Genomic DNA, 27,944 nt, shown 5'->3' on the forward strand with positions numbered 1-27,944 from the left:
AAATGTTGATTCTTTGGCAGGAGAAGGAAACCCTTGACCTAAATGTAGGCATGGTACCATCCTTTGTGCCCCCATCTTATGACATACTCAGTAACCTTGTGGGGGAGACAATATGAGCCCCTCAATTCTACCAGCAAACATAAAACAACACATAACCTCATTCACTCAAGGGAAAGGTTGAGCACTAAACACAAGGTCTATGAGTGAACATGGCTCTGTGGTGTTTGGAGTGTACAAGTTGAAATACACCTGCTAGGGTGGCATCAAGCACCACGAGAAGCTGCTCAGGCCTTCAGCAGTGCTGCCATCCAGCACGGTTAAAGCATGGCTCCCTTCCAGCACCAACGTGTCATGCCAGAAGTGTCTGATGGCATTCTCAGAGCTGGCTGGTGACTTTACTGCACATAAATTACCTGTGGTATTCCAAGGCTGGCTGTACACCACTCGCTGCCACTCGCAGGGAGTTTTCCATGTAGGCAAGTCTGAGTGCTGCTCTAAGTGATTTTAATGAGTATTTTGCAATCTGCCAAGTCATGGCAGCCCACTGTAGAAAAGGACAAGGCATAATGGGTAAAAATTGAAAGAGGGGAAATTTAAATTAGATATTGGGAAGAAATTCTTTCATGTGAGGGCGGTGAGGTCATGGCACAGGCTGCCCATAGATGTTGTGGATGCCCCGTAAGTGTTCAAGGCCAGGTTAGATGGGGCTTGGAGCAACCTGGTGTAGCAGTGTCCTCGCTCATGGCAGGGGGGATGTGGGGATTTGGATTTGAGAGTAACAAAGTTTTTTCACTGTTTGGGTGTCAGGCATCAGAGTGGTCTGCCCAGGGATGTGATGGAGCGAACATCTCTGGAGGTGTTTAAGAGGTGTCTGGCACAAGTGCTGGGCAATGTGGTTTAGGAGTTACAGGGGTAGTGCCGAGCTGATGGTTGGACTCGATGATCTTGAAAGTCTCTTCTAATCGTGATTATTCTTTTCTCTCTTTAAGGTTCCTTCTATGATTCTGGGATTGTTCAGCGCCAGCCGCCCTGCCAGTGCACACACACACTCTCCAGAGCCGGCATCCCGAGGGCACTGCCTGTGACAGCACCTCGCAGTTACAAAGGACACACCGCTCCGTCTCTGCGTGGATCCGGAATTAGTGCAGGCCCACCTGAGCGCCTTGCAGCCGCGGCTCCGCTTTCTGACTCGGGGCCTTGGCGCCCGGGGCCTGCGCTCCCGAGCACCGGGCCGCGGGAGCACCGGGGCGGCCCAGGCTGCCAGGCAGCCCCGGCGGTGCCGGACCCCGGCGCGGGGGCGGCTCTCCCCGGCGCAGCGGGAGCCGGGCCCAGGCGGCGGCGGCGCGGCCCAGAATGCGACACTGAGATGCTTCTTCCCCCGGCAGCGGCGGCGCCCCGGGCCCAGGCGGCGGCGGCCCCCGCGTGGATGCGGCTCTGGAGCCGGCGCTTCGCCCTGCACAAACATTTCTATAGGACTCATTCGCCTTGCTGAGGAGATCGGCCCAGACCGGCCGCTTTCCCTCCCCTCCCTTTCCCGCTCCCCCGGAGACCGCCGGCGCGGCCCGGCCCGCATGGAGGCCCCCGGCGGCGGCGCCTCGCCGCTGAGCGCCGCGCTGGTGGGGCGGCTCCGCCAGGAGCACGAGAAGGTAAAGAGGGCACCGGGGCCGGGCCAGGAGGGCACGTGGCCGCGTGACGTCACGGGCGGCGGGCGAGGCGGGCCGGGACACCCGGAGACCCCCGGGCCGGGGACACAGCCCCCGGGACACAGCACCCCGGAGACCCCCGGGCCGGGGACACAGCCCCCGGGACACAGCACCCGGACACACCACCGGGAACACAGCCCCCCGGCACATAGTACCGGGGACACAGCCCCCGGGCCACCGCGGGGAGCGAGGTCGGGAGGCGGCAGGAGGGAAGGCCGTGCCCGCACCCCGTGCCCCGCTGCTGCCCCAGCCTGCCGCGGTTAGCAGCGCCCATGAACGCGTGTTTGTATCCTCTGCTCGCCGCTCCGGGATTTTTCCGGCCTCCGGGACAGTCACGCCTTCGAATCTGCCCAGCCGTGTGTGTGACCCGCCTCATGCCGGGGGCCGGCGTGCTCCTGGGCCAGCCTGAGGAGACAGTGTGTCAAAACTTAGTTGTTCATGACTTACCTTAGGTTATATTTGATAATATTAGGTAATATTGGTTATATTTGAAATTGGTTTCAAAGAACCAGATTTTTCCGCAGGAATTATTCCCAAGAGTTCAGAGCTGGTTCCACCTGCGGCCATAGCACAAAACTCGGGATACTTTTTCGTGCAGATTACACTCGTGATCTAACTGAAGTGGGTCCTGAAAACCTGAGGAGTGCGATTTGGGGCTTGTTGGTTCCAGCCTCTCAGTGAGCTCTGTGTGGGTGCAGGAGTCACTGGAAATAACTTGTGGTCATGTGCAGGGTGTTGTTGACACAAATACAGTCTGCAGACCTTTCACTTTTTCTGCTCACGTGATTTTTTAAGCAGTTGGTAAGATGCATATTAAAGAGTTTCTCAGTTAAAATGGAAGATTTTATCTCCGGCCTGTATTTTGTCACATGCTGGTTTAGTTGAGAAAAAGTGAGTGACACCTATGGGGTATAAAAATGTGCCTTGTCTAGAATATTGTGTGCACAAATGTGTCTACTTTTGAATACCATTAGATCATTACTAAAAGACCTGTGTAGCCAGCTGCCCATTAGCGTGGATGAACAGTGAGAGGGACTGCTGGAATCCTCTGCAACATCTGCCCTGCACGGATTGGAACCCATCATGCCAATAACTGCTGATAGGAACTCGCCTGCTTGGGCTCCTTCCGTTAATTTTCAGGGTGGTGGAATCTGGTGAAGAATAATTTCCCTGGTACATTAGTGTCAGGCCTAATGTGTAAGCACACGTCTGCCCTAGCCACAGAGAATTATTCCCAGTTCATGGTAAGACCCCTCTGTAAGCAAGTTTAAGACTCTTCTTAAACAGATCTGCTCCAGTGGAAAAGAGGCCCAGGAGACCATTAATTAAGCCTCTGTTAGGCTGATGTACCAAAGTTATATTTTATCATAGGGAAACTTTACATAATTTCTGCAAATTGGCTGAAAAAAATGGAACACTTCAGCTTCAATATGAAATTATACTAAAGAACTACATATCTTGGTTACAATGGAGTGTCGTGATGAAGACATAGTAGACTTTTTCCTCTATGCAATGAATATATATAATTGGATTACAACGGTATTTTCAGTTACAAAAATATTGTATTTTAAGATGGAGGAGGTCTTTTCATTTCAGCTGCCTCTTCTCAGAGATCTGTATTTTTCCTGCAGAATCATTGAAGTTGAAGGCTCCTGTTTTGTCTCAGCACAAAGATGAAGGAGAATTAGTTACCCAGTACTTCAGTAAACTAGTAATTGTAGTGTCAGGATCATGGAAAATAGTAAAGTTACTTAGCCAGAACAATATCTCTATATACTGGCAGGCAGATACATTTCTTTTAATTACTGGGGTGTTGTGCTGTCCCAGTGACGCTTGATTAAGTACAAGGAAACCTATTTATTCCCATTAATCTGAGGGCAACCTTGAGTAAAATTGTGGAATACAGCAGTACCTATTTGCAGCATTAAAGATAGTATTTGATTTGTGGTTGGTTATTTTAACACCCAGGCCATTGTACAGCCCTGGTTCAGCTGTGGGTTTGAGCTTTTAAGTGCTGAAGAGCTGTCCTGGAGAACTTGTGAACTGAAGCTGCCTTCCTGCTTAAAAATACTGAAAGAAAAGGATGCCCATGAATTTCTGTCTTTAATCGGATGGAGGCTGCAACTTCTAGGTTTAGGACCCCTGGTGAAAAGTAATTTTAATTCGTGTTTAGGACTGCTTGCCTGTTGGACAGATTTCATCTTGTTAATTTGTGGTGATAGTAAGACCAAACTGTTAAAAGCAATTTTCACTGCTCCTGCTAAAGGCACTTTGTATAAAAACATGGCTTAGAATGTGTATCTTGGGGATAAATTATGGAAGAATATCTAGTAATTTTCATGATAAAGATCATCATTGGAAGCACAATGCCTGCATAAAGTTTTGAATATTTCTGTAAGAAGAGTATAATGTATGTGTCATGGATTACTTGTAAAAGCAATATATGTTAGCTGAAAATACTGCAGTAAATCTGTTGCAAGTTAGTAGAGGAATTATTAAATGAATATTTAAATAGGAGCTTTCTCATGCTATAGGGCCTGCGTTTAAACATAATATTTGATATACATTTATTCCTGCAATCAAGTGGGTTGGGATTACTAACTGATGGGAAGTTGACAAGTCAGATGTGTATGATTTGGAAAGACTTGTGTAGACAGTGAATTTACAGTGGGATGATATGTTCTATAGTTCCTGAGCAATGCAATGACAATACGTGTAATGGGAGACATTACAGAGCCAATTAGACCCAAGAGACGTTTGCAGAGTGCAGACACAGGCATGGAGAATCTAAAGGATTCCAGTATTAGATGGCAATATGATTTTTTTTTTTTTTGTATTGCACAGACTAACACACTTTTTTATTTTCCTTGTAGAAAAATTAGGACAAGGAAGTGACTGTCCTGTCACTCACCATGACAGCAAAGCACAATTAGATTGAGTGCAGCTCTTACTGTAACTCATTGGCCATTGTGCATTGTGACATATTCTTAATTTTTATGAATTTAAATGGTAGAGCTGTATAATATTTAATTTCCAAATGATTTTCCAGATCCTGGGTACTTAAAAGTTCTTTGACAGTTAAAAAACTTGTAGGTGGGTTATGGAGAAACAAGTCAGAGAATCCTAAGCTTACACTTTTTAAAATTTTTTCTTCTTCTACACGATTTGCTTCTGGGGCTGACTGTTTCTGTTTGTCTTTTTCAAGTATTATCTGTGCTATGAAATCAGCAGCGTGGCAGTTGTAGAGCTGTTCCTGCGGTCTGAAAAGGAGCAGTGAAGAGAGTGGGGTTTGTTCACTTGATGCTGCTGCAGGAGCCACTGGAGATCTGGAGGTGCTTGCCTGCGGACTCACAGATGAGACTCAGATGTGCTTTCCAGTGCAGTGTCTGCCATGGTTTGCACTTTTTCCAACCCATGTCCAAGTTCACAGAATCCAGAGAATGCCTGGGTATGAGCCACCAGTGCAGCAGGACTTCATTTTGCACAATAACTGTTTGAGAAAAGAGAACAGTGTCTACAGCTTGGTTTGATGTGCTCCTTTTTAAAAGAAGCTGTGTGAAGCATTTTTTGCCCTATTCCTTTTTAAAAGGTACCTGGACAATTACCTTTTTGGAAATTGTGGTAACATACGCTCCACCCTGTCCTCTGGTTCCAGTAATGTTTTTTCAGGTGGTGCATTCAAGTAAAAGGGCTAATTCAGTCATGATCTGGAAGCTTTTTGTGGAATACTTGTTGTTCTTCCAGTGTTAATTGATCATCACTTTTACTTTTTTAGTCAATATTTGTCCATGTTCTTATTAGTATGAGTTAAATACTCACAAGTTTATATAGTGCCAAGAGCTGTGAAATACATTAACAGATCTTCAGTAGGTTTTTTAATGGTAATTGGAGGAGACTTGACAAAAGAGTTTAAAGAGCATTGCCTTTATCCTGGAGAGGGCAAGCCTGTGTATTTTCAACCTCATTGGTAACTAAAATGTGTAGATGAGATTATATGCACAAAATTGAAGTGTTACTCAATTGTGCTGCTCTTACAGCTGTCTGCAGAGGCTGTGAGTAGATGCAGTGACCAGGGTACCATTTGGGAATGGTCTTCAGTATCTTTGCAGATCTCCATTCCATAGGTTCAGCTCGTAACCTGTCAGGTCTGTTTGAATGCTTCTTGTCTCAAGTACTTCTTTCATCCTTTGAAGTTGTGAAATAATACTTTGTTTTATTCTGAGCCTCCAGTGTTGCAGGTGGATTTGCATCAGAGCTTTCCTCTTGATGCCCTCAAGAGCAGCAGGTATGCTGAGGCTTCGTGTTTGTGTGGTTGCACTGGGACGCTGCTGCACTGTGCAGATGCTGCTTTTGTAGTTCCTCTTGTCTGTTAGCATAGGCTGCAGCACAGGAGCCACAGTCTCAGACCCTTGCTCAAATGATCTTTTGAGTTGTCCAGCTGACTTAAATTTGAACAACTTTTTAATCTTTTTGTGTGTACTTCTTTCAGTTCGTCAGCAGTTTTAAGGTGGACCATTTGTGACAGTGCTTAGTGAACTGGGCTGGGATCCAGCTTAAAAACAAAACTTTATTGTTGACCTTTTCGCCCCCTTTTTTTTTTTTCCCCTCCTTCCTGGGCTATTTTTCATCTGCTGTGGATCCCTAATGTGGTTACAAATGGCTGTCAGCAGATCATGTCAGCTTTGGGAGGATGAGTAGCAGGAGCCAGGGAGGGATGATGCTGAGTTTACTCAGGACTGTGGCTGAAAGCTGAACCACAGCCTGCAGCTATGTCTGTGAGGCAGGTGTCACAGCTCATGGCAATTTTAAGCCAATTAAGCTTAGGTTTTGCTAGCAGCATAGTTTTTTGCACCATAAACTCCATCGAAGCTTGCAAAACCTGCTTGAGGTGTTGGGCTGCTTAGATCATCGGAGTTCTGTGCCTGTGATGGTCTGCTGCTCTCTGGGTACCTGGGCAGGCCTGGCTATGGTGTAGCCACACAAATGTGTTTACCTGACCTCAGCTGAAATACTAAGTTTGGAGTTCTTACCTCTGTCTCAAGATGAAGTTACAGGACATGCACACTGGCTTGTTGCCAGTGAAGGATGAGCTCTTACTCTGTGTTCCTTGCATGCCCCACTTCAGTTGGTTTGGAGTTGTGGAACTCACTCAGCAGAAGTCATCCTGTTGCCTGTGGAGTTTTTTGATGTGTAGAATTTTCGAGCTCCCCAAACTAATTTTGGTCAGAATTTAGTATTTATTTATTGATAAATAATAGTTATCTACTACTTTTTTTGCAAAACTGCAAGACCCACAGGTGTGTACACAATTAATAGAAAAATAGTAGATCTTCACTTGTTTTCTTGTAAAGAGAAGTAAAAGTCGTGGCTATATTTTTAAGTAAGATTTTTTACTTCAGGAAAAAATGTTTGCCATGATTCAGATTTCATTCTCTCTTTTCCTGCAGTATTCTTCCCAAACACATTTCTTCAAAAGGCAAAAGTTTCAACCCAAAGGGGGTTTTATGTTAATAATTTGTTGGAATGTAGCGTTTTTGAGTAATACGATTTAATAAATGAATATGAGAACTCAAAAGTGCTTTCTTCCTTTTGCATTAGATCATACAGTGTGCCAACAGACTGAAGAATTTTTAATAGTTTTATTTCATATTTTGATTGAAAATGGGGCTTTAGGAAAAACAATTGTACAAATGTTAATTCTGTCTTTCTCCATCAGTGATTGCTGTGTTCTAGGCAAGTACTGTGTAGTTTCCTAGAGGAAAAAATGAAAATTCATTTTAAATGTTTATTTTTTTTTCTGTGGCTTGTTACATACTTTTTACCAAGAGATGATTAAATATTTGACCACCCATTAGTGTTCTGTAATGTAAAGTGGTTTGTGAACTGGTAATTTCATGGGTGCAATTTTAGTGTTTGGGGGTACAAGAGGGAAATCTCATGCATGAGTTGCATGGCAGAGAGGGTTTTGATACTGCAAACATTTCCAGATGGAGTCAGCTCATGTGCATGTATGAGCCACAGTAAATACTTGAATGTGGAATATTTAACATTTAGAGCTATGCAGAGTTGGAGTCACCTGAAGGAGGTCAGGAATGGAAATGATGTTGGATTTATCATGAGCCTTGCAAACATGGATCTGCATTTCAGGAAACCAGCATACACTGGTGGGAGGTTCTGAACGACAGGATCTAGGTTGAAACAGAGATATTTTTACAATCCCAAATGGCAGGGACAGTCTCCTGAAGGCAAGTCATTGGGTTTAGACTTTATTAGACCCTTACTTTAATTACCACCTCATTACTTGCTTTGCTTCCACAAAAAGTATTCCATACTGTCATTTTTCCCTAAGTAACTGGAAATGTGATTGAAAGGGATGTTTAAAGTGAGACTAATTCAAGATTAAATAGTCACAAATTATATTATTGCTACATGTAAACAAATTACTTGCATATCTGATTTTATTCAGATTACTTTTCAAGTGGTAAATAATGCTTTATCACTTATATAGTGCTCTTACATCTTTAGAGTGCTTTTCTCACATTAATTAATCATCATTAAACACTCTGAGGTGGGTAGGTTAATACTATTATCCCCGTTTTGCAGATGAAGAAATGTAGACTGAGAGGTTGTGATTTGCTCAAGGCCATATAGAAGAGATGGAATTAGAGCTGGGATTAAATCTGTGTCCCTAGCTTCTAATTTCAGAAGACCAGCCAGATTGTGAGTCAGAGTTTTGAAGCAAAGTGCTCAAGTGTGCATGTAGAAGCAGCAGACATTTGCTTGGCCTCTATGCTTAACTTGCAAGTTGTTTAAAGGGAAGCTTTGCTTTTGTGCCATGCTTCCCATTTCCACCTTCACACTTGCAAGTGTGGAAATGGCCTCTCATTAATTTAGGACCTCTTCCTAATCTGATGCAACATTTTTATTTTCATCGTTTTCATTGAATTTAACTTCCATCTTGGAAACTTAAAACTTTCTTCTTCTCTGGACTTGAGCATAACTGCATGAGCCAGATAGAGCAGGTTCAGCGTTGGTGCCCCAAACTGCCTGCAGGTGATACCAGCACCAGCTCTGTTACTTAGAATTTTTCACAAGCTGAGACATAAATAAGTTTCTGACTTGGCAACTTGTCTTACTGCTGTTCAGAAGGGATGAGAGAGAATTGCTCTCTGTGTGCTAAACCCAGCACCCTTGTAGGCAATGCCCAGCTGCTTAGTAGGAAGAAACATTCACTTGCATGCTCCCACCTTGGAGAAGTACCTGAATACAACAATGTAGTCTGGGAATGGAGAGGAGAAGAGACCTCTGTGTGCCACACTTTGTTAATCAGAAGCACCAGAGACAATTATATTCAGCTGTTAGTAATGGGAGCACCTGCCGAAGTAACAGATCAGGAAAAATAAGATTCAGGAAGGAAGTGCCCTTGTACAGGAGGGTGGAAACCTGCTGGGGTGATGTGGGATAGGTCAGAGACCTATGGCACATATAGGTAAGGATCTGCTTTGTGCTACAGCATCCTTCTCACCTGTGATCATTGCTAGGGAAATGTTGGAAGTGACTGTAGAGCCTGGCTGCTGAGTTATGAGCTCTGGCTTCCCTTCCCAGCCCTGAGCACAGTCAGTGGTTGTAACTCAGCCTGCAGAATCAGAACACTGCTTTTTCAAAGTGCTGCTTGCTTGAATTCATGGAGGAGATTTTGAACTCTTTGAATGCAAGGCGATGGAGAAAGTAGCATATAAATAGATAGGGAAGAGAGAATGTGTTGCAGAGAGGAGTTCTCTGTCTTTGGTCAGCTAATGAAGTGGCATATAAATAGGGAAGGGAGAATGTGTTGCAGAGAGAAGGAGTTCTCTGTCTTTGGTCAGCTAATGAAGTCCTTGGCTGGGTGATAGAAGTTGCCTGGGGGTGATTTGGAGTCATTAGCCTGCAATCTGCCCTGGGATCACACTGGTGAGGTGGAACTGGGACACCTGGGACGTGATCACAGGTCTAAAGCTGATCCTCGTGCTCTGCTTGTGACACCTACAAACGAGGGATTCCCTAAAAGCAGCGACACGGGCGTTCCTAGAAATAGCTCAGGCACGTAGCAGTGAGAGCAGAACAAGCACATAATCTGCTGGAAGGGTTTGGGTTTAATCCAGCAGGAATTTGTGCAGGGATGGCCTCTCCCCTGTCCCAAGGAGGTTGTGGAGCTCGCAGGTGTGGTTCTGGTGGGTCAGGGGCTGGAGAAGCACTGCATTTTAACAACTTGCTGTTGGTGAAAAGGAAGGAAACAAGATATTTGCCTATTTGTTTTCTTTTAAGACTATGGAATATGTTTTCTGACAGTGGATCCTGTTTTAATAACCAGACCCATGATTAGGTAATGTTAAGTCTGCTGCAGAAGTAGTTTAATAAATATTTTAGTATGCAGATAAGCCACTGATAACCATGTGCATTCACAAACTCATACATTTTTATGCCTAAAAGGGGAGAATTCAGAGTTTGTTGATACCACTTCACTATGATGCCTTAAAAGTAAGGCATACTTGGTGGCACTAGCTGTCCAGGTAAATTGAACTCAATGAATAAACAAGCAGGTCATTTATTTTATTTACCCTAAAAGGGTTTTTCATTCTTTAATTGTAACTCTGGATATAAATTATGTGTAGAAGATAGGCTAATGATTTTCCTGTGTTTGATTAAAGGCAAAGAATCAAAGATTTGTTTATATATTTATCTATTTGTTTCTTTGCTTTGATAAGACCAGTTGTTATCCAAACAGTGGGACTGACCTAATAAAGGTCATATGCATAATTGATCTCCATCTGTTTTTCAATATTTATTCTCTCTATTCTTTAATAGACTTCAGTTCCAGAAGTGCAGCCTGCAACATTTTTAAGGTGGTATATTTTAGCACTTGTGTAAAAGGTCTCATTTTATGCTGGCACTGAAATGAAAAGGTTTGTTGTTGGTTCCACCCTTTGGTATCCCTTCAAGAGAGATTATATCAAAGAAGAAGAATTAAATTAAAATTGATTGGTGTTATTGATTTTTCTCTCCTTTTTTTTTTTTTAAGGGGGATAAAGGGTGATGGATACAGCATATGCCCCTGTGCTGTTTTGCTGATGGACTGTTTCTTAAAAACATAAAAAGCATATGTGCCCAATTTACATATTTACTAATTAAAAAAGCTTCCTGGAAACATTAAGTAGACTATCTTCTGCAACCTTTAACATTGTGGCTAATGGATATAGCCTGAAAATTTTCATAGAAGGTCCTCTAAATAATGTAAATGATTATGAATATGTAACTAGTTAATATGCAGCTACGAAAGGATTATCATGTAGAGGTTAATGAACATGCTGCTCTTAGGGTTTGCAGGGCTTTTCTTTTTGTGCTTTCAGCTCACTTCATGCATGGAAAGTCATGTATTGGGAATGGAAAGCTTCCTGTCTTTTCCATCTTCATCTGTAATGGGGCAATTAAATTGAAACTTTCTTAAAGGATTTCATAAACATTTTTGTATGCTAAATTGTGTTGTGTACTTCACAATCACTGGCAAATGTGAAAGGATGAAGGATGTGGATAGAATAGGCTTGGACTCCTCAACTTGTTAGTGAGGGGCTCCAGTGTGCCTTAGCTTTGTTACCAGACAATTTATGACTCCTGCAGAAACTTTACTCTTAAAATGAGCTTCATATTAATGGTATGAATTAGATTTCTGGCTTGATGTACTGTACAAGTCTGTGTATTTACTCTCAAGCTTAAAAATAGTTGCCTTGCACATTAAGGAAGATATTTTGCTAGGCATTTGATTTGTAGGAGTTTAAAGCAAATGATAAATTTAAACTTGGCTTATGTGGGATGAGCTACCTCGCTGACTTTCCTGATGGATTATGAAATAACATAACCACAAATGTAAAGCTGATCCTTTTCATTTAAGAACTTTGCTCTGTTTAAAGAATTATTAGCTCACAAAGTAGTCTCATTTTTTTTACTCCTCCATGAGTAGGAAGTGCAGGGTCTGAGATCTGTTGTGCAAAAGCTGCACATATGCTAACTGAAAAAAAAAATGTCTTTCATTCTGTTGTTTGGGAAAAAAAAGAATTATCTGCTCCAGTGATTTCAGTGGTACTTGAATGTATGTTATTGTTTTCTCTGCAAATTTTCTCATTAATTGCTTTCGAATGTTAGCATTATTTTGGCTATAGGAAAAACGAAATTTGTAAAAAAAAATCTAGAAAATGCTTATATTGAGAAACTGTCTAGACATATTTAACTGCCTCATGGCTTCATTGCATTTCATATAATTGAATGAAATTGTTTTTGTTGTATTTTTGGTAACTATTATTCAGAGATCAGAATATGTTTTGAAAGACAAAATCTCCATGTAATTGTGGCAGAGAAGGTCACAGGTTTCAGTATCCTGCCTGTTTGCTATATGTAGTCTAAAAAATTGCAGTTAAAAAAGATAAAAGTATTTAATTTTAACAATGTGCTTTATTTTGTAAATTCTTTTGTATCTCTTGGGAAAGCCTGTGGCATAAGGAAGTAAGTGAAATACCTTTTTTGACACCCAGAAAGAAGAGAAGCCAGCAGCCCATCCTGCTGTCAAATACCCATGTATTTATACAGCACAAAGTTAATTTGGGCTTTTTCAAGTTAAAGTGGCCAGTGGAGACATTTGTTGATGTACTGATAGAGGAAAAATGTTTTTGGTGCTGTGGTATTCATTTGTTTTGCTTTTTAATGACTTGAGTATGGGAGTTACATTGATGTCGTGTTATAATTTATGTTGTTTTCTTATTCCGCAAACATGTAACACTGAAAATAGATCAGCAGATTGCACAAACTGCTACTTATCTCAGATCTCGTGTCACATAATAGTTATGGAGCAGGTATTGTACCAAAATAAGAAGTGAAAAGCTGTAATTTTTTTCTGTGGTTATCACTCTGCATTAGCCTTTGATAAAGTGTGCTGCTTAAGAACGACCATTCGCACGCCTTTGCCCTGACAAATAAAAATGTGGATAGAGGCAGCACCAAATCTGTAAAGCTCCTGTTTGGTTTCTGATGCATTGACATTGCAGCTGTGTGCTTAGCTTTGTTTTTTTCACGAGTAGTTATCTGTTTTGATGACAGGTGGTCACTGGCTGCCAAGAAAAAATCCAGCACTGGTAAGTAAAAAAAGTCTACATGTCTAAAATACTGATGAGTAACCTAGTTATGTTTTAGTAAAGTATTGCTGTTTATTCTGGTGGAGTCAAATCCTGCTAGCATGTTTTGGGGATTATAGTTAGTGATAGCTCAGAATTGTTGCAATGTACTCTCCTTAAAATATATTTATTTCTCACTGATACAATTAAATTACAAATACAGTGAGCCTCAGTGTTTATACTTCTGCCTTAAAAACCTATCTCATCTGTCATTTTTGCCCAAGTAACCTTGTTGGATGCATGCTTAATCTGCCTGAATGGTGAAAAGGTGCTCCCAGGGTAGAATTATTGTTGTTTTCTGACTATGGAGCAAGGAGGGAAATTCCACTTGCTCCCCTCTATGTGCTGAAACAATGTGGAAAGTAATGTTTCACTGATACCTCCCCCCCCCGCCCCAAGTAAAGTACATGCTAAAGCTTCATTTTTAATACTTAAAATAAATGGTTTGTTATATAAAAAAAAAATATCTCTGGGCATTTTTTTCCCTGTTGGCAATCTGTGGTTAATAGAAAACATACCTAGTAAATAATAGTTTTGTATGGCATCTGAGGAAAATGTACATTTAATGGTGAATGAAATCTTATATTATGAGTTACTGTGAGATATAACAGTTGATCTTACAGATATCAAATTACAATATATCCATGCTGTGTTTACCATGATTTTACTGAGAGAACAACAGGAGCTGTCTTGATTATTGTCTGCAGGGTTATTGCAACATCACAGCAACTGCCCCTTTAGTGGTGAGATTAAACCTTTGGTTATACACCATCAAGCATATAATATTTTAAATTTATTTTAAGAGGCTTTTTCTTCATGCCTGAAAGATCTCCAAGCAAATAATTTATATTTAGTGTGTATCAAATGTTTTTAGTTTAAATGCACATAGGCTGCAAGCGCTGGATAAGAGGAAAAAAATCAAGGCAATCTATACACATCATCATATTAAATTCTGACTATTGGCTCGCAAAAATAATCTAAAACTAATATGTTTCATTTATGCTTAAAATTCAGAGGCTGCATTAATTTTCAATAAGGGAAATATTGAAGTGCCTGTTGGTGCTGCTGTGGTGAAGGCAGGCAGAATATCTCTAGCTCATGCCCTTTCTCAGGAGCTTTGCAGTGTCTGTGCCTGCTGGCTCCCTTGTGAAATTCTGCATGTTCATTCTTCCACTCAGAGACAGGACTTTTCAGAAATAAGCTATTTTGCAGAAAGCTGCAAAATTTGAACAGATTTTTGAGCATTTGGAAAATCGTGACAATTATTTTCCTTTTTATAATGGCTGAGGTTTGTGGAGTGGCCTGGGAGTGTTGGCTGTGGAAGGAGGAGTTGCTCCTGTGTTTGCTTTTATGTAAACTCTGGCAATGACCCCATGAACTTGGGGGTGTTGGCCACAGAACCTCTAATGAAAAAAATAACTTACTGATTTCTTTTATATAGAAAAGCAGTTTGTCTAGCATCCATACAATCTTTATTAATTTTTTTTTAATTTAGTACTCTTACTTAGATCATGATTGTGCAAGAGCTGAGTGCTCTTGTTTCAGCTGAATAATGTGTTCATATAAGACCTTTTAAGTAGTCAGTGACACAGAAGGATGTGAAATAGAATTGGTGCATAACAATAGGGTCTTAAAATGCTCAGCTTCAGTATATTTCCATTAAATTATTTTCTTTTCCATTTTTCAGTGCACTTTTTGAAGTATATTTCTAAAGCCATGAATCCAATAATGGGTTGGGTATGGGATTAGTAGCTAGACATGCATTTCCCCTTCTAGGGACATGTTCAGAGCTGGTGTCCCAGTATTCCTCCTCCCTGTTCCCTTTGGTTCTTCATTGCCTGTTGTGGCAGACTGTAACACTGGCCCACCCCAGTGCTTGTGAAAGCATCAGCTATGCATGAAGAGAGAGCTTCCTGCCTTAAGGAATGCTGTTTGAGGCCAATTATTTAAAATTATCAGTTTAAATTTTCTTTATCTGCATGACCCCAGTTCAGGATGTGACCCCACTTTTAGAGCTTGCCATGGTGAAGGTTTGCTCAGCAAAGGGCAGCTGTCCCAGTACAAAAATGAGGATGCTTTGCTTCTAAAGTAGCACAGATACTGTGGCAAGTGATTTCTCCTGGACCCTGATCGGATTATTCACTAACACACAGCAGTCAGACCTTACTGTCTTCTTTTCAGGTTAATGAAGAAATGTTGAGTGACTTTCAGCCATGAAATGATGGAAATGTTTAATCCTGCTGTGTATGGGGGATTTTCATGCAGGGCTCTTCCCATGGAGTCCTCTCCTGCATTTGAGGCATGTGCCAGGCCTTGTTTTTCAGTGGCTGCTTGGAGTCCATTTCTCAAATCCAGATCTCTCGAGGCGAAGGCTGGGTTCTGTAAATAGCATTAAGTAATTGATTGTTATTGTTGACACCAAGTTTTCATTATATTCCTTCCTCCCCCAAAACATCTCAGTACATTTTGCTAAGATTCATGAGTTTGTCCTTCTTCTTTGAAGGAAGTGAATTATGTTTTCACTCTTATGTGGGCAATGGACAGAAGGGCTTGCCTAAAATGTCTGGGAGAAATGTGCTGTCAGAGAAAAGCAGCAGCAGGCATCTTTTGTAATTCAGTTCTGTGGAATATGGTTTTAATGTCCAAGTGGCATAAAAACCTAAATTCTTTTTCTCAGGATAAGTTCAACAACTTAAAATAGGTATAATGTAGGGTGGTTACACCTGAGTTCGACTGTGAAGCAAATGAGTCAAATATAAGAGTATGAGATAATTTTTCAAAATGAATGCTGAAAAAGATTTCACTCTGCTTATGAATCTAAGAAAATCAATGGTAATATTTTGAGAGTTGTGTTATCAACGATGACATTCATTTTTCAGCACATTTATAGATTGCTTTCCTGAATCATCCTCAGAAAACCTGTAATTTGCATCTTGGGTCAGCATTGTTAAGTGTGCTGCTCTGTGCTCTCAGTTGCCTTTTATTGCAGAATTTACTACCATATATATGTTTATTGTTTTGAAGTACAAGTAAACAATATCATCAAACCTGACATTTATATGCCAGCCACTTCATGGAGGAGCTGATTTCTGATCATCTTTAGAATGGCAGGCATCTATTAAAAGACTTTTTCCAGACAAATTTAAGCATTTAAGAATGCCTTTACAAAAAAAAGGCTTTTTTAGAGGGACTGTAGTTGCTTGTTTTGCACACAGTAAAACCCCTGCAGCCACTGAACCACTGTTTCTTGTAAAGTCCTATGAAAAGCAAGGTGTCTGCCATGGGAATGAATTCCTTGTCCCAGTTCACCAAACCATTTCTCTCCTGGGTAGCAATACGTAGCATGAGCCTTATTTACAATTTAGATAAGTATCAGAAGGGATGCTTGAAGATGTGACAGAATCCTGGTGGTTGAGCCATCTTTCAGGAGCGTTGACTCTTGATAGGAATACAAAGTTCATGGGAAAATCAGAATTAATTAAAATTTAGCTCATTTATGTCAGTTCAAACCAAGGTCAATATATGAGCTCTGTATTACAAATGAGTATTTGAAGAATTTGCCTCTTACAAAGCATAAACTGGATTTTCAGTTCTTTTTCTAAATATTGGTGGTGTTATAACTTGGGCTTGAACATGGAGTGAGATACTCCAAATCATAGTGAGAACTGCTTCTTTGCACCATGAAAAATTCTAATTCTGAACAAGACATGCACAATCTAAAATAATCATTTACCTATCTTAATACATATTATTAGAAAATAATCTAGCTATTATGTTTGTCATCCCATGTCTCTTAGAAATGAGTTATTAATCTGTCAGCTGTATGTGTTAGAGTAAAACAGTTCATTTTTCTGTATTTTTGGTGTGTTTTTGATTTACTAGCAGAAAACCATTAACTCTTTACTTTAGCTGTGAAATTGAACCAACTTGAATTTGTCAACAGGAAGAAGGTGGAGAGTGATTATGAGGCTCTTCAGGAGCGACTCCAGACATTGCCTGACAAGTTGTCCTACGATGTCATGGTATGTACGTGGCAGAGGTCACACAGGAAAATGGGCTAAAACTGTCAAAACCTGGGCTGTCTCCACTGGGGGTGAGGTGTTAGTCAGGTTGCCAGTACTTAGTAACGTTACCTTTATTATGATAATAGTTAAACCTTTGCTTTTGTTTCTTTCTCTTTTCTTTGAAATCCATTATAAATTACACTGTTACTGACAACTGAAAGCTGATGACATAAATGCTTAACACAAAACCTGACATGTTTGATATGTAAATCTATTGTATAGAAAACGATAATTATGACTGAATTATGGTACTTAGTCGTTTCCTTAGAAGCAAGTGGCTGTAGTATTTCCTGATTCATGGAAATAAACCCTAGAACATTGATTTTTACATAAAAAGGTGCTGCTAACTTCTGTTCCACCAATCTTCCCATTGACATAGCAATCTTTTCTGGTGCTCTGAATCTTCCCTAACAACTGCACAGCTCCCTGTGTAAAATTTGCCCTGTTGGCTTGCACTCACTAAAATTTTGAACAAATTGGCTTCTCTTTCTCTTTTTTCCTCTTCCTTTCTCAGGTTCAACGCAGTTGTACTGTGCATAACTGAGTGGCTGATTTCAGCACTCAGTGCCTGACTGCTGCCTTCCTTGGAGCCTGGCTTAGATACAGAGTTGGGTTTTTAGGAAGACAGTGTTAGAGTACCCTTCACCATGTGGGAAAAGGGAGGGTTTCCCTTTGCTGTGCTGGTGATACAGCTCTGGGTTTTCTGTGTAGTCCATTTCTCGTGTGTGTACGTGTGGCCATGTGATGTAAAACATAAAGATTGTGTTGTTTCGAAGCATAGAAACTCTCCTATTTTTAAAGACAGCTAGTTAGTGCTTATTCTTAGTTGAAGCAACAATGTTAACTCACATCTGTTATTTTAAATGTATAGAAACAGTTCCTATTCTGTTAGCCAAATATTATCATATGCTTTTAATTTTGCTTGATTTTGCTTTCATCATTTTGGGGGAAGAGTGAACAGGCAACTCGTGCTGTCTGCTACTTTTAAACCAAGTCAGGGAGGGCACACGTGTAGGAAAAGCACATTCTGCATGGTCTTAGTGTCAGGGTCCTGCCTGCTGGAGAGCTGTTTCCAGAAGATTGCTTTCCAAGGAAACAAATCCACTAGGCCAAGTGCTCTGCTTCAGCACAAACAATGAGAAAGCAAGTCACTGGGACCCTCCTGGATATGGAAGAGAGGGAAGATGGCTTTCCAAGGAAACAGATCCACTAGGCCAAGTGCTCTGCTTCAGCACAAACAATGAGAAAGCAAGTGGCTGTGCTGAGGAGCTGAGGAGGAAGGAGTAAAGTAGAGGGAGCTGATACAAACTATCTGAGATAGATCTCTTTTTACCCCAAAAAGAGAGAGACTTGATGTGGATGTGGACTTTATGCCACCTCCATTTTAGATCAGTTTGATTTTGGTTTCTGAATTTCTTCACGATTGAAGCCCGCAGGCAGGTGGCAGTGGGCCTGGGGGTCAGAGTGCCAGGGCAGGTTCAGGGGCAGGGGTGGCCAAGGCTCCTCCTCACCCAGAGGACTTGCCCAACTACTGCCTGTAAAATTTGGGTAGTAGAAGGTATCTTAAGTCATAAAACCAGTGTCCTGGATGTTGCAATGTATGTTAAAACAGGGGATTCACATTTTAGAAAGCCGATGTAAAGTTCTGAAATGTGATTGTCACCTATGTACTCCTGCCTGAAGTGTCCTGCTTTTATCTGGTGTGCCTGGAGAGCAGTTAGAGAGTGAGAGTTGTTTGTGGAGCATCCCTGGGAGGCTGAGGTTTGCAGCGTGGTGAGTGACCCAGCAGAGTGAGATTAAACACTGTCTGTGGTCCTGCTGGGAGCCTCAGTGTTTCACACTGGAGTTTCTGGGTACTTACTATTAGCAAGACAGATTCTGAGAAGACCAGCTCATCTTTGAGTTGATCATACCTATTTAAATATTTTTTAAAATTTTAGCAAAGCTAATCTGGCTTTTATTAGGAAATGAATGTAGTCTGCATATAACTCAAATAATTTGTATTATCAAGGTTTGTATGTTCAGATGAAGTGAATTGGTTTTGCAAGTGAGCATTCAGCTGTACTATAGTTCTGTGTCACAAAACAAGTTGTCTGGTGAAATTCAAGTTTTCATATTTTCTAAATACAGAACTAAATTCAAATGGGTCTGATAATTTGAATATTTTTGATGGTTTATTCACTAAATAGCTGCTGTAGAATTTTTATTTTTCTAAAATCTGTGTTTTGCTTTTTAAAAGAGCTTAAGACGTGTATGACTGCCAGAGTTTTATTTTCATTAGTGGTGTCTGTGTCTTTGACAGGTACCTTTTGGTCCTCTTGCCTTCATGCCAGGAAAGCTTGTCCGCACCAATGAGATCACTGTTCTGCTGGGGGACAACTGGTTTTCCAAATGCTCAGCAAAGCAGGCCATTGAGCTGGTTGAGCACAGAAAAAAACGTATGTATGTTTCTGAACATAATTTAGTAGTTGAAATTATCTACCTTGTATTAATATATAAAATTAGTGGTATCTACGCTGTTCTTTTTTTTCTTTTTGTGAGGTCACAAACAGAAGTTCCATTCAGGTGTAATATTAGCTTAGCACCTTATCTTCCAATCTTGCTTGAGACATGATTGGATATGTCTAATTACGAAAAGAAATCTAACTAATAACCCCCTTTCCCTTTTTTTTTTTTTTAATGTAAAAAATGCTGTGTTCTTCAAGAGAAGAAATGGACACTGCCTTGTGCTTGTGCTCTTAGTTACCTTGTTCCCTATATTTTGTTCCCTTGTCTTGTTTCTTATTTCTTTGCTGCCTTGTCCTGTGTTTAGATTGTTGTTGTTTTTTCTTTTGAGGGTTTGGGTTTTTTTGGCCATGTAGTTTTCCATTTTTTTCCCCGCTCTCTACACATACTTTGCTTCTGCTTGTTGGTTTTTATGCTTGCTGCTCAGCTGCCTTTCTGCCTCTTTTCCTTGATGTTCCTCTGGTGTGGAGTGATCTCCTGGATCTCCCCATATCCAGTGCAGTTGATCACCACCAAATTCAGTTACATAGAAACCCACCACAGGGGCAGATAGGCAATTCCTGGGCTGGTTTCCAGCTCTTTGTAGCTGCTCTTGAGATCTTGGCTTTGAAAAGCCAGGACCAGAGCAAGAGCTGTGCATGGTGCACTTTGGAACTTCTTTATGGTAGGTAGAAGGAGAACCTAAAATATTTGATGTAAATATCAAGGAAGAAAAAGCACAACAAAATGGAAAATAAACTGGTGCCTGTTAGCCTTTGTTTGCTTCAGACAAGCATTTGAGTTGTTTTTTTTCATTCTGGTTTACCTGTAACCTGTCCCACTCCTCAGTGGGTGCTCACTGTAGCTTTGCCCTGTGTATATTACAACTACCACAACTATTTTCACTGGGTTTTTCTTTGACTGCAGCTATCCATGTTGCTGCCTGCAGCAGAATACCCTAGAGGCTCCTCATCTGAATAAGCTTTTTTTTCCAATTCTGTGCAGGCAGTATTAATGTAAAAAGAGTTGAGGATTTTTTTATAAAAATTCATTTGCTATATTACTTTAAAATACTCCTTTATGAAGAGCATTGCCAAAAGTATGTAATTTGTATTTTACCTATTATCTTTCTTAATCTGGTTCTCCTGACACAACTTTGCAATTTTCTTTCTTAGTGAACTGAATCTACATTATTTATTGTGACTCATGTGAGATCTCGGGTCCAGATCTTTTTCTTTGATCATCTGTTATTTTTTCAGTGCTGCAGAATACTTTTGTCACCGTTACATTCAGTGAAATCATTTGACCTTTGCATAGTAGGTGTTTGAACATTAAGTAGTCTGCTGGGAGACACACAATAAATGCTGGATTCTTTTCTTTATGATCTTTTAAATTGCATTTAAAATAGGAACTCAGAAATACTAATTTCTTTCAAAGCAAAATAGTCATGGATGCTGGATATAAACCCTCCATTCAGCTGATAGTTCACTTCAGCTGTGTGATGGCTGCCAGTGGGAGGCTCCAAAACACTGGTATTAACTAAAAACTTTTTTTTTAAGGACTGTTCTCAGTTTTAGATGGTAGAAAACATATTAGTACATATGATTCTGAAAAAAGGGTTACTTCTTTCCTAGATACACTTTAGTCCCTTAAAAAATCCAACTGACTTAAACTCTTTAAACCATTTTCATGCTAAATGAATGCAACTTAGAGAATATTAGATATTTTATTAGTTTGTTGTGAGGAAAAAAGTTATGTATGTGAAAGACCTGTAGGCCATTGCTATGTAATATGAATTGGCTGCTTGTGGCACAAATTTGCAGGACTGATGTTTGGCAAATATTAGTTTGAAGTCTCTTTGGTGTGTTTATTGCACTGCAGTTACTGTCACAGGTGTGACTGCTGCTTTCAGTGGTCTTTTGGGAGCATAGTTCACAGGGTGCTGTGCACTGGGCATTATCATCATATTGATACAATTTGGGACTTGATTTTTGTACATAATCTTTTTGTTTTGGATGTAAATTCCAAGAGTAGGTCACACACACTGGAAAAAGAGGGCAGGCTCACTGCAGGGGATTACACTGCCAGCAGTCCCCAGCGTCCTGCGTGCCAGACAAGGTCCTAACAGGGCAGAGCTTTTTTAAGCATGTGTTTAAGGCCAGTGTGTACTTAAAGGCTTTGATATATAGGAATTGGGGGCCGAACAGAGCAAAGAGAGGCTCATGCTGAAATAGACTTGCCTATATTTGTTGATGGTTTGTTTCTTCAGTGACCTATATTTTTTTATCCAATATTACTTTGTTTAATTTAGATGGGTGTTTTTTTCGTAACTAGCTGGTCAGATCTGTTCAGATAACTGAAACAAACTAATTAGTACAGCCCTTTAGCAGGAGTTACGACTGTAAGGAAGTAAATACAGGACATTTTCATTGCACGTCGTTTCTCGTGTCTCGCTCTGCTGAATGCTGAGGAGTGGGAGAGCATCTGTTCACGGTTCAGGGTGTCTAGGGGGGCTGTCTGTCAGGTAGACAGGGGTAAGCGATTCCTTGAACAGTTTTAGGTGTTCTCCCTTGCTGGTTCCGGGGAGTTTTCCTTCCAGCCTTTGGCTCATGTCTGGGTCTGTGTGTTGGAGAGCTCTGGTCACCAGGGCTGTCCCTGCTCGCCTTGGAGCACCCCAGTGCCTTACAGGTAATTGAATCAAAGCTCACAGGACATTTTCTTTACAGTTTGACTCCTCCTGTGTATGTTGGCTGCATACAAGAATGGAGGATGTGAATTTGCATGCTTAAGCAGCAGTAGTTCAGATAAATCAAACAATATCAGTGAGGATAAAGCCATGGAAGTTAGGGTAGCAATAAGAGTGTACTATATATAAGAGCTTTAAATATTACTTAGTACTAATTAGGTCATCCTTTTTGTCTTAGTAGTTTTGTTAAATTTGCTTTTTAAAAGAGAATGAGTGAAAAAATGTTTGCTTCTGTGGAATAGAGAAATGCCCAGCCGCAGCAGATTAATTTCTTGGTTAAAATTTATTTAATTGAAAGGAATAATTGAAGGGTGACTGTACTGAATTTTAAATGCACTTTAGCTGACATAGCTGTAGAAAGTCCTATTTTGGGGATACATTTCTGTTTGCTTAGCTTTTGATTTAGATGCAAATTGTTCAGCACTGTGATTGGTTGCAATGTATTTGGTAAAATTTGGGACAGTCACTCATGTCAAATGTTACTTTTTCATCAAATATTGATCGTGTCTTCTTTAAATAATGTTCGAGTTGCAGTAGGTCTTTAATTTGCTGTGCATTTTTGTGACATTCTAGGTATTTAGTTAGTTCCAAAATAGTTAATAAATAGATTGAAGTTTATAGAATTGCCAAGTATGTTTTTAATTGTTTTAAATTCACTGCAGTTCGTTAAACCAGGTAATACAGATAATGGGAAACACTTCACACATGTGTTTGTGTGTAAAAATGTGAAGAAATAGTGAAGTAGATTAAAGGATATGCACACCAAATTCCATTAAAATAAAAGAAATTAGCTTTTTAAGTATGTCACAGTTTAGCACAACAATAATGCAATTGTACTTTTTTTCTCCTACAATTATCTTGCTTAAGGTACTTCATAATATTTCTGTTCTCCTCAAGGCAAGACTGTATTGTTTCAGAATTCAAAGAGGGAATAAAGATTCTTTTTGTGAATATGGGATTATATCTTTTACGTGTTTGTGATGATATAAATTACATTTCTTCTCTATATCAGTAATCGCATTAATTCTTTAAGATGGGAAATTTTTCATTACAATAGTCCCTGTGGTAGTTACTATAGAAAGAAATTAAATAGATTTTTCTTGTAAATATTTGTGGATTAATTCAGTATGCTAGGTATTCCAAGTGTCTAAACATTTTAAAAGGTGGGAAATTAAAGCATGCACACAGAACTAGGAGTGGTTTTATTGTGTTAAAAATTTATCAGATAAAAAAAAAAATCCCACTTAAAGGAGAATTGTTGAACTACTTAGCAATTGTGTCTTCAGTATATGTAAGAATACCCTTGCAGTGTCATGCTGCAAATGAATTCATGAAATGAAAATACTGATTACATTAACATACAGTATTGTGATAGTCCCCAATTGTAAATTGCAGTGTGTAACCCCTAATACAAATATTTGTGTCAATCAAAATTGACCGATAGCTCAGGATACAGGGTTTAAAAGATACCATTGTTTTAATGAGATGATCCGGGTGGATGAGGACCAGTTTGAATTTGTTCCTTATCAGCATTTCCAGAAAAAAAGGTTTTGTCTCCAAAACATGTGATAGGAAGGCTTTCCATTTCCCATCTGTGAATGAGTGAGGCCTTTAGAGGTTTTAATGTTTTATCCAAGGGTAAAAATATCTTCCCTGATATTCTAAATAATGTAACGCTAACTCATCTACTCACAGTTTTTGGGGTTGAGAACAAAAAGTGCAGGCAGTGCTACAAAAAGATCCAGCCTTTGCTTTTTTGTAATAAAAAAATACGTTTTTCTGCTCTTCTTCTGCACAGCAGAGAATTCTGATCCACTGTGCTTTTAAACTTTTTTTTACAATTTTTTGTGATTATCACTTCTTAGTTTGATAACCTCCCTCAGTTGCTTCCTTACCCTTGTTCAGTTAGGAGGTGATTGGATGCAGTGCTAAGTGCTCTAAATTTGCTCTGCAGTTCCCTGGAGGTGTTTGGCTTCTCACAGGACCACAGTCTGGGTATTTTAACCAGAACACACTGGAACAAAGTAAGGAGAATAGACTCCTTTCTGTAAGTTACATACTGTGATTCAAATAAGCCCTTACCTTTTTTATGATTCTTACTGGGCAACAGAGGAGTTGTCTGAATGCCACCCTCCTTCATTTAGGAGGATTTTAAATGTATTCAGATAATTCTAGCAATTACATAGGTGTGTGAACCTAAAAGAGAAATGCATTGCATTTACTTAGTGTTCCTAAAGCCAAATTGCCTGTACAAATTTTTACAGAAGAAAATCCAAATGACTTCGGTTTTGGTACCAAGGGAACATAGAAAACAGAATGAAGATTGTCTTTAAAGGGTGAAAAGCTGCTGCACAAAGGGCTGGATTGCATTTTAAAGAACTGGTGCAATTGCTTTTATAAGGAATGAATTTACATGTCTTGTTGCAAGCAAAAAGAGAGCTTAAATCCATATATACAAAAAGTCATCAGGATTCTCTTTTCACTCTTAAATCCATTTCTAGAAAAATGAACAGAAAAGAATAGAAGAACAGAGAAGGGTGTTTTGAAAAGCTTCTAGTAGATACTGCTTTCTTTTTTCTTACTTGTTTCAAGTAACCTGTGATAGTTTGCTGGAAAAATATTGGCTACAAAAAATTCTGTTGCTGATTAAATATATATTTATTGAAAATACAGTCAGTAATCCTCAGGTGATTGATCTACTTATGCAGACCCTATAAAGTAAGAAAATAATGCACTTAAAATACTCACAATTTCCATGGTGAGAGTATGAACTACTGAGGTTCTGCCTTCAGGTTGTACCTCCTAGATCTCTCACTGGAGGAGCTGAGCCACTGTCAGTAACTGAGGTAGGTAGTTGTTCCCTGCCTGTATCAACACTCTGTGTATAAATAACTGAGTTTAAGATGGTTATCTTCTACATGAGAAACTGTGTTAGGCACCAAGAAGATCTTTACTCTAAATCTCAGTTGCATACAGAATTCTTTGTTACACTTAATCTTAAAATTTCTGTCCTGTCACCTATCCTCAAAGGAGATATTTCCTATGTTATATCCATGAGACTCTCCTGAAGACCAGGTACATTAGGCTTCAGCCTTGTTTCAGTTTGTCCTGTTTCACAAAGTCTGACTTTTCAAAATAGATCAACCTGTTCTCACTATTCTTGTCTGTTCTTACTATTTAAATCCCAGTGTAACACACAGTTTCCAGAAGTAACTAAAATAATGTCTACGATTCCCCAAATCCTTATAGACAACACTCCAAGGACATTAATGTCAAACTCAGATAATTAAAATTTGTATCCAGCCAAGCTAATTAACCCATTAAAGCCAAAATGCATAGATGAGAATTTGTGTCAGTTTGGCATTAGTACGTTGTCATGTCGTGTAAAATCTGGCTTCGCTGGACTTCATTTCAACAATATGAAATGTGTTCCCCAATTATTTTTTTTTCCTCTACCAGTGTATTTGTAGCAAGCAGAGGGCTGCTTCTTAAAAATGACTAATCATGGTATAAGGAAATCCAGTCTAGCCCTTTCAGACTAATAAAGGAGATAGGAAAAAATGATCTAAATATAAAAAAATCTTGCTGCCTGTAAATATGAGGGGCTGCTGTGCAGAGGAAATCTACTTATCATGATTTCTCGTTCAAATACCCTTTCCTTTTGGTGGTCCAGGAGAACAGTCCCAGAGGTTCTGGGAGACTGTGGCACTGAACTATCTTTCCAAGTGGTTTAGCTGAGACATGTAAATAGGAACTACACGGGTTCACCTGAAAGCCATGTCAGACTTTGCTCAGATTATTGGATGTGACAAAGTTGGACAACAGCCTCTGGTTCAATCCATCTTAAAAGGCTCTAAGAAGCTTAAACCATGGGGTAGTAAGAGGAGGAGACTATGGAACCTCTCTTACTCTACCAGTATTTTTATGGGGTCTCAATTAATAAAAACTCCTGTAGTTTGTAATGACTTGTTCCTCTCTAGTTCCTGTATGTTTCAAAATTCACTGAATTCTGTTGGAGGCTTTTAGAGTGTGCTGTGGCAAGTTCAAAACACGAGACCCTGAGCTTGCTCTGCAGTTAGGTGCGTGAGCCTTTTTCCAGGGGACCCCTTCTTTGCTGAGGAAAGAAGGGGTCCCTCTTTGACCAAGGGAAGGTCTCTGCTTTGGCCAGGCAGGCAGGAGCCTTGGTTTTCCTGTGTCAGGGGAGGTGTGAGCAGCCCAGCAGACTGGCTGGGGACACGGGGCCGGAGCGTCACGGTAATCCCAGCTGTCCGCTGCCGCGCTGTGTGGCCTGGGGCAAATCACTTAAACTGTCTGTTTCTTCATCTGTGAAATAGGAGAGTTATACTCACCTCCCTCGCAGGGCACTGGGCAGATTAGTTAATGCTTACAGCATTTTAAAATAAAATACTGTGTAACTGCTCGGTGTCCTCACCTAACGGAGCAAGCCAGTGTGCACCCGTCCAGGAAGCAGCATCACAGCCTGGTGCTCCAGCAGCAGCATAACCTAGATGGCTGCTGAGCAGTATTTAGATATGCAGGCAAGGAGTGAGACACTCGTGGTAGTGAAGAAACAGCTGAACATCACATGTACTATGTATGTAAGATGAAAAATAGAGGAAAATTGGTCCCAAGTAGGTATATACTTATACTGAGAATACATTGTTCAAGAGCTGAAGGCATGGATGGAAGCATTTTGTAGAAAACTGTCACTACCTCTCTTATATTTGGACTTTGGAGGGTGTATTAACACCAAAAAAGCTATGGATGATGTTGATGTGAATTAACTGATAGTAAAAGCTACTCTGTCTGATGGAGGACGAAGGAGTCATGTAAGGGGAGCAGGACCCTGACTGCACATGGAAGGAGCTGTGTCCTCTACTGGGTCTGTGTTGGCATTGCTCCAGACATCACATACATTTTTGGTAGTAGTATTTCATCCAGTAGGCGATGCAAATCCATGGCTTTTTTTCAGAGAAGAATCTTAAGCTATTTCTTAGAAACAGCCTGAGGAATGGAGAATGACTGCACATTTGACACATAGCTTGCTGTGTGGTTTAAAGGCTAATGCTTTTGAAATACCCTAAAAGTCTGAGCTTTGTCTTAGTGTTCCTTGTGGGAAAGGATGGACTTTGCTTGAGTAGCCTTTTCCAAAATGCATAAATTTCTTTCTAAACTATTTACTGCAAAGAATACATTTTTTAAGCAATTGTATTTAGACAGTGTGAAATATCAACGGGGAAAAAAGCATACAATACTGAATATTATAAAACCGTGAGAGTAATCTCACACACTTGGTGGTAGTTGTGTTTTTGCCTTGACTGTTTCATGCATAATTCCCTCCTGTGTGTGTGGAGGGGAGGAGGGATAAGAACCTGTTTGTAGAAGTGAGTCAATAAGTAGGTTTAATTTTTAAGTACAAGTACAAACTCATTTTGTCTGATTAGATGCATTTTGTAATAATTTTGTGGTTATTATTATATTCTCACACATCCTTATCTGAAAGGCCTATCATTATAAGAAATGCAATCTCTGAAACATTTATAGCTGTATACATTGCCAGAAAACTGTATGGGGAGAAGTAGCTGTGTATGTACTTAAAACTTTCTAGGATTAGCCCCAAGACCAGCAAGATACTTAATTAAATACTAAAATTAACAGGCAAAAAGAGAGTTAAGAGTAAAAATATGTAGAAATACTCTGAAAATAATTTTTTAAGCTGGAATATTTTGTGGTTGTCTTCTTCTGTAGA

The 27,944-nt window shown here is 40.1% G+C and overlaps 1 protein-coding gene across 2 annotated transcripts in view; it reads left to right on the forward strand.

The window, feature by feature from the left end:
- Positions 1 to 1,301: 1,301 nt before the first annotated feature.
- URI1 (URI1 prefoldin like chaperone) overlaps positions 1,302 to 27,944 on the forward strand; it is a 41,050-nt gene continuing 14,407 nt past the window's right edge. Inside the window, exons 1-4 of one of the 2 annotated variants that reach the window (XM_041426576.1) lie at positions 1,302 to 1,646; positions 12,828 to 12,862; positions 16,845 to 16,923; positions 19,268 to 19,403. In XM_041426576.1, the coding sequence (XP_041282510.1) occupies positions 1,572 to 1,646; positions 12,828 to 12,862; positions 16,845 to 16,923; positions 19,268 to 19,403 (325 nt within the window). In that variant the 5' untranslated portion in view covers positions 1,302 to 1,571. Of the gene's footprint in view, positions 1,647 to 5,969; positions 5,989 to 12,827; positions 12,863 to 16,844; positions 16,924 to 19,267; positions 19,404 to 27,944 lie in introns of those variants that run through there. The other variant, XM_041426585.1, reaches the window with a different exon arrangement.

Source organism: Onychostruthus taczanowskii, unplaced genomic scaffold (genome assembly GCF_017590055.1).
Source record: "Onychostruthus taczanowskii isolate IOZ18803 unplaced genomic scaffold, ASM1759005v1 scaffold113, whole genome shotgun sequence".
NCBI lineage: Eukaryota > Metazoa > Chordata > Aves > Passeriformes > Passeridae > Onychostruthus > Onychostruthus taczanowskii.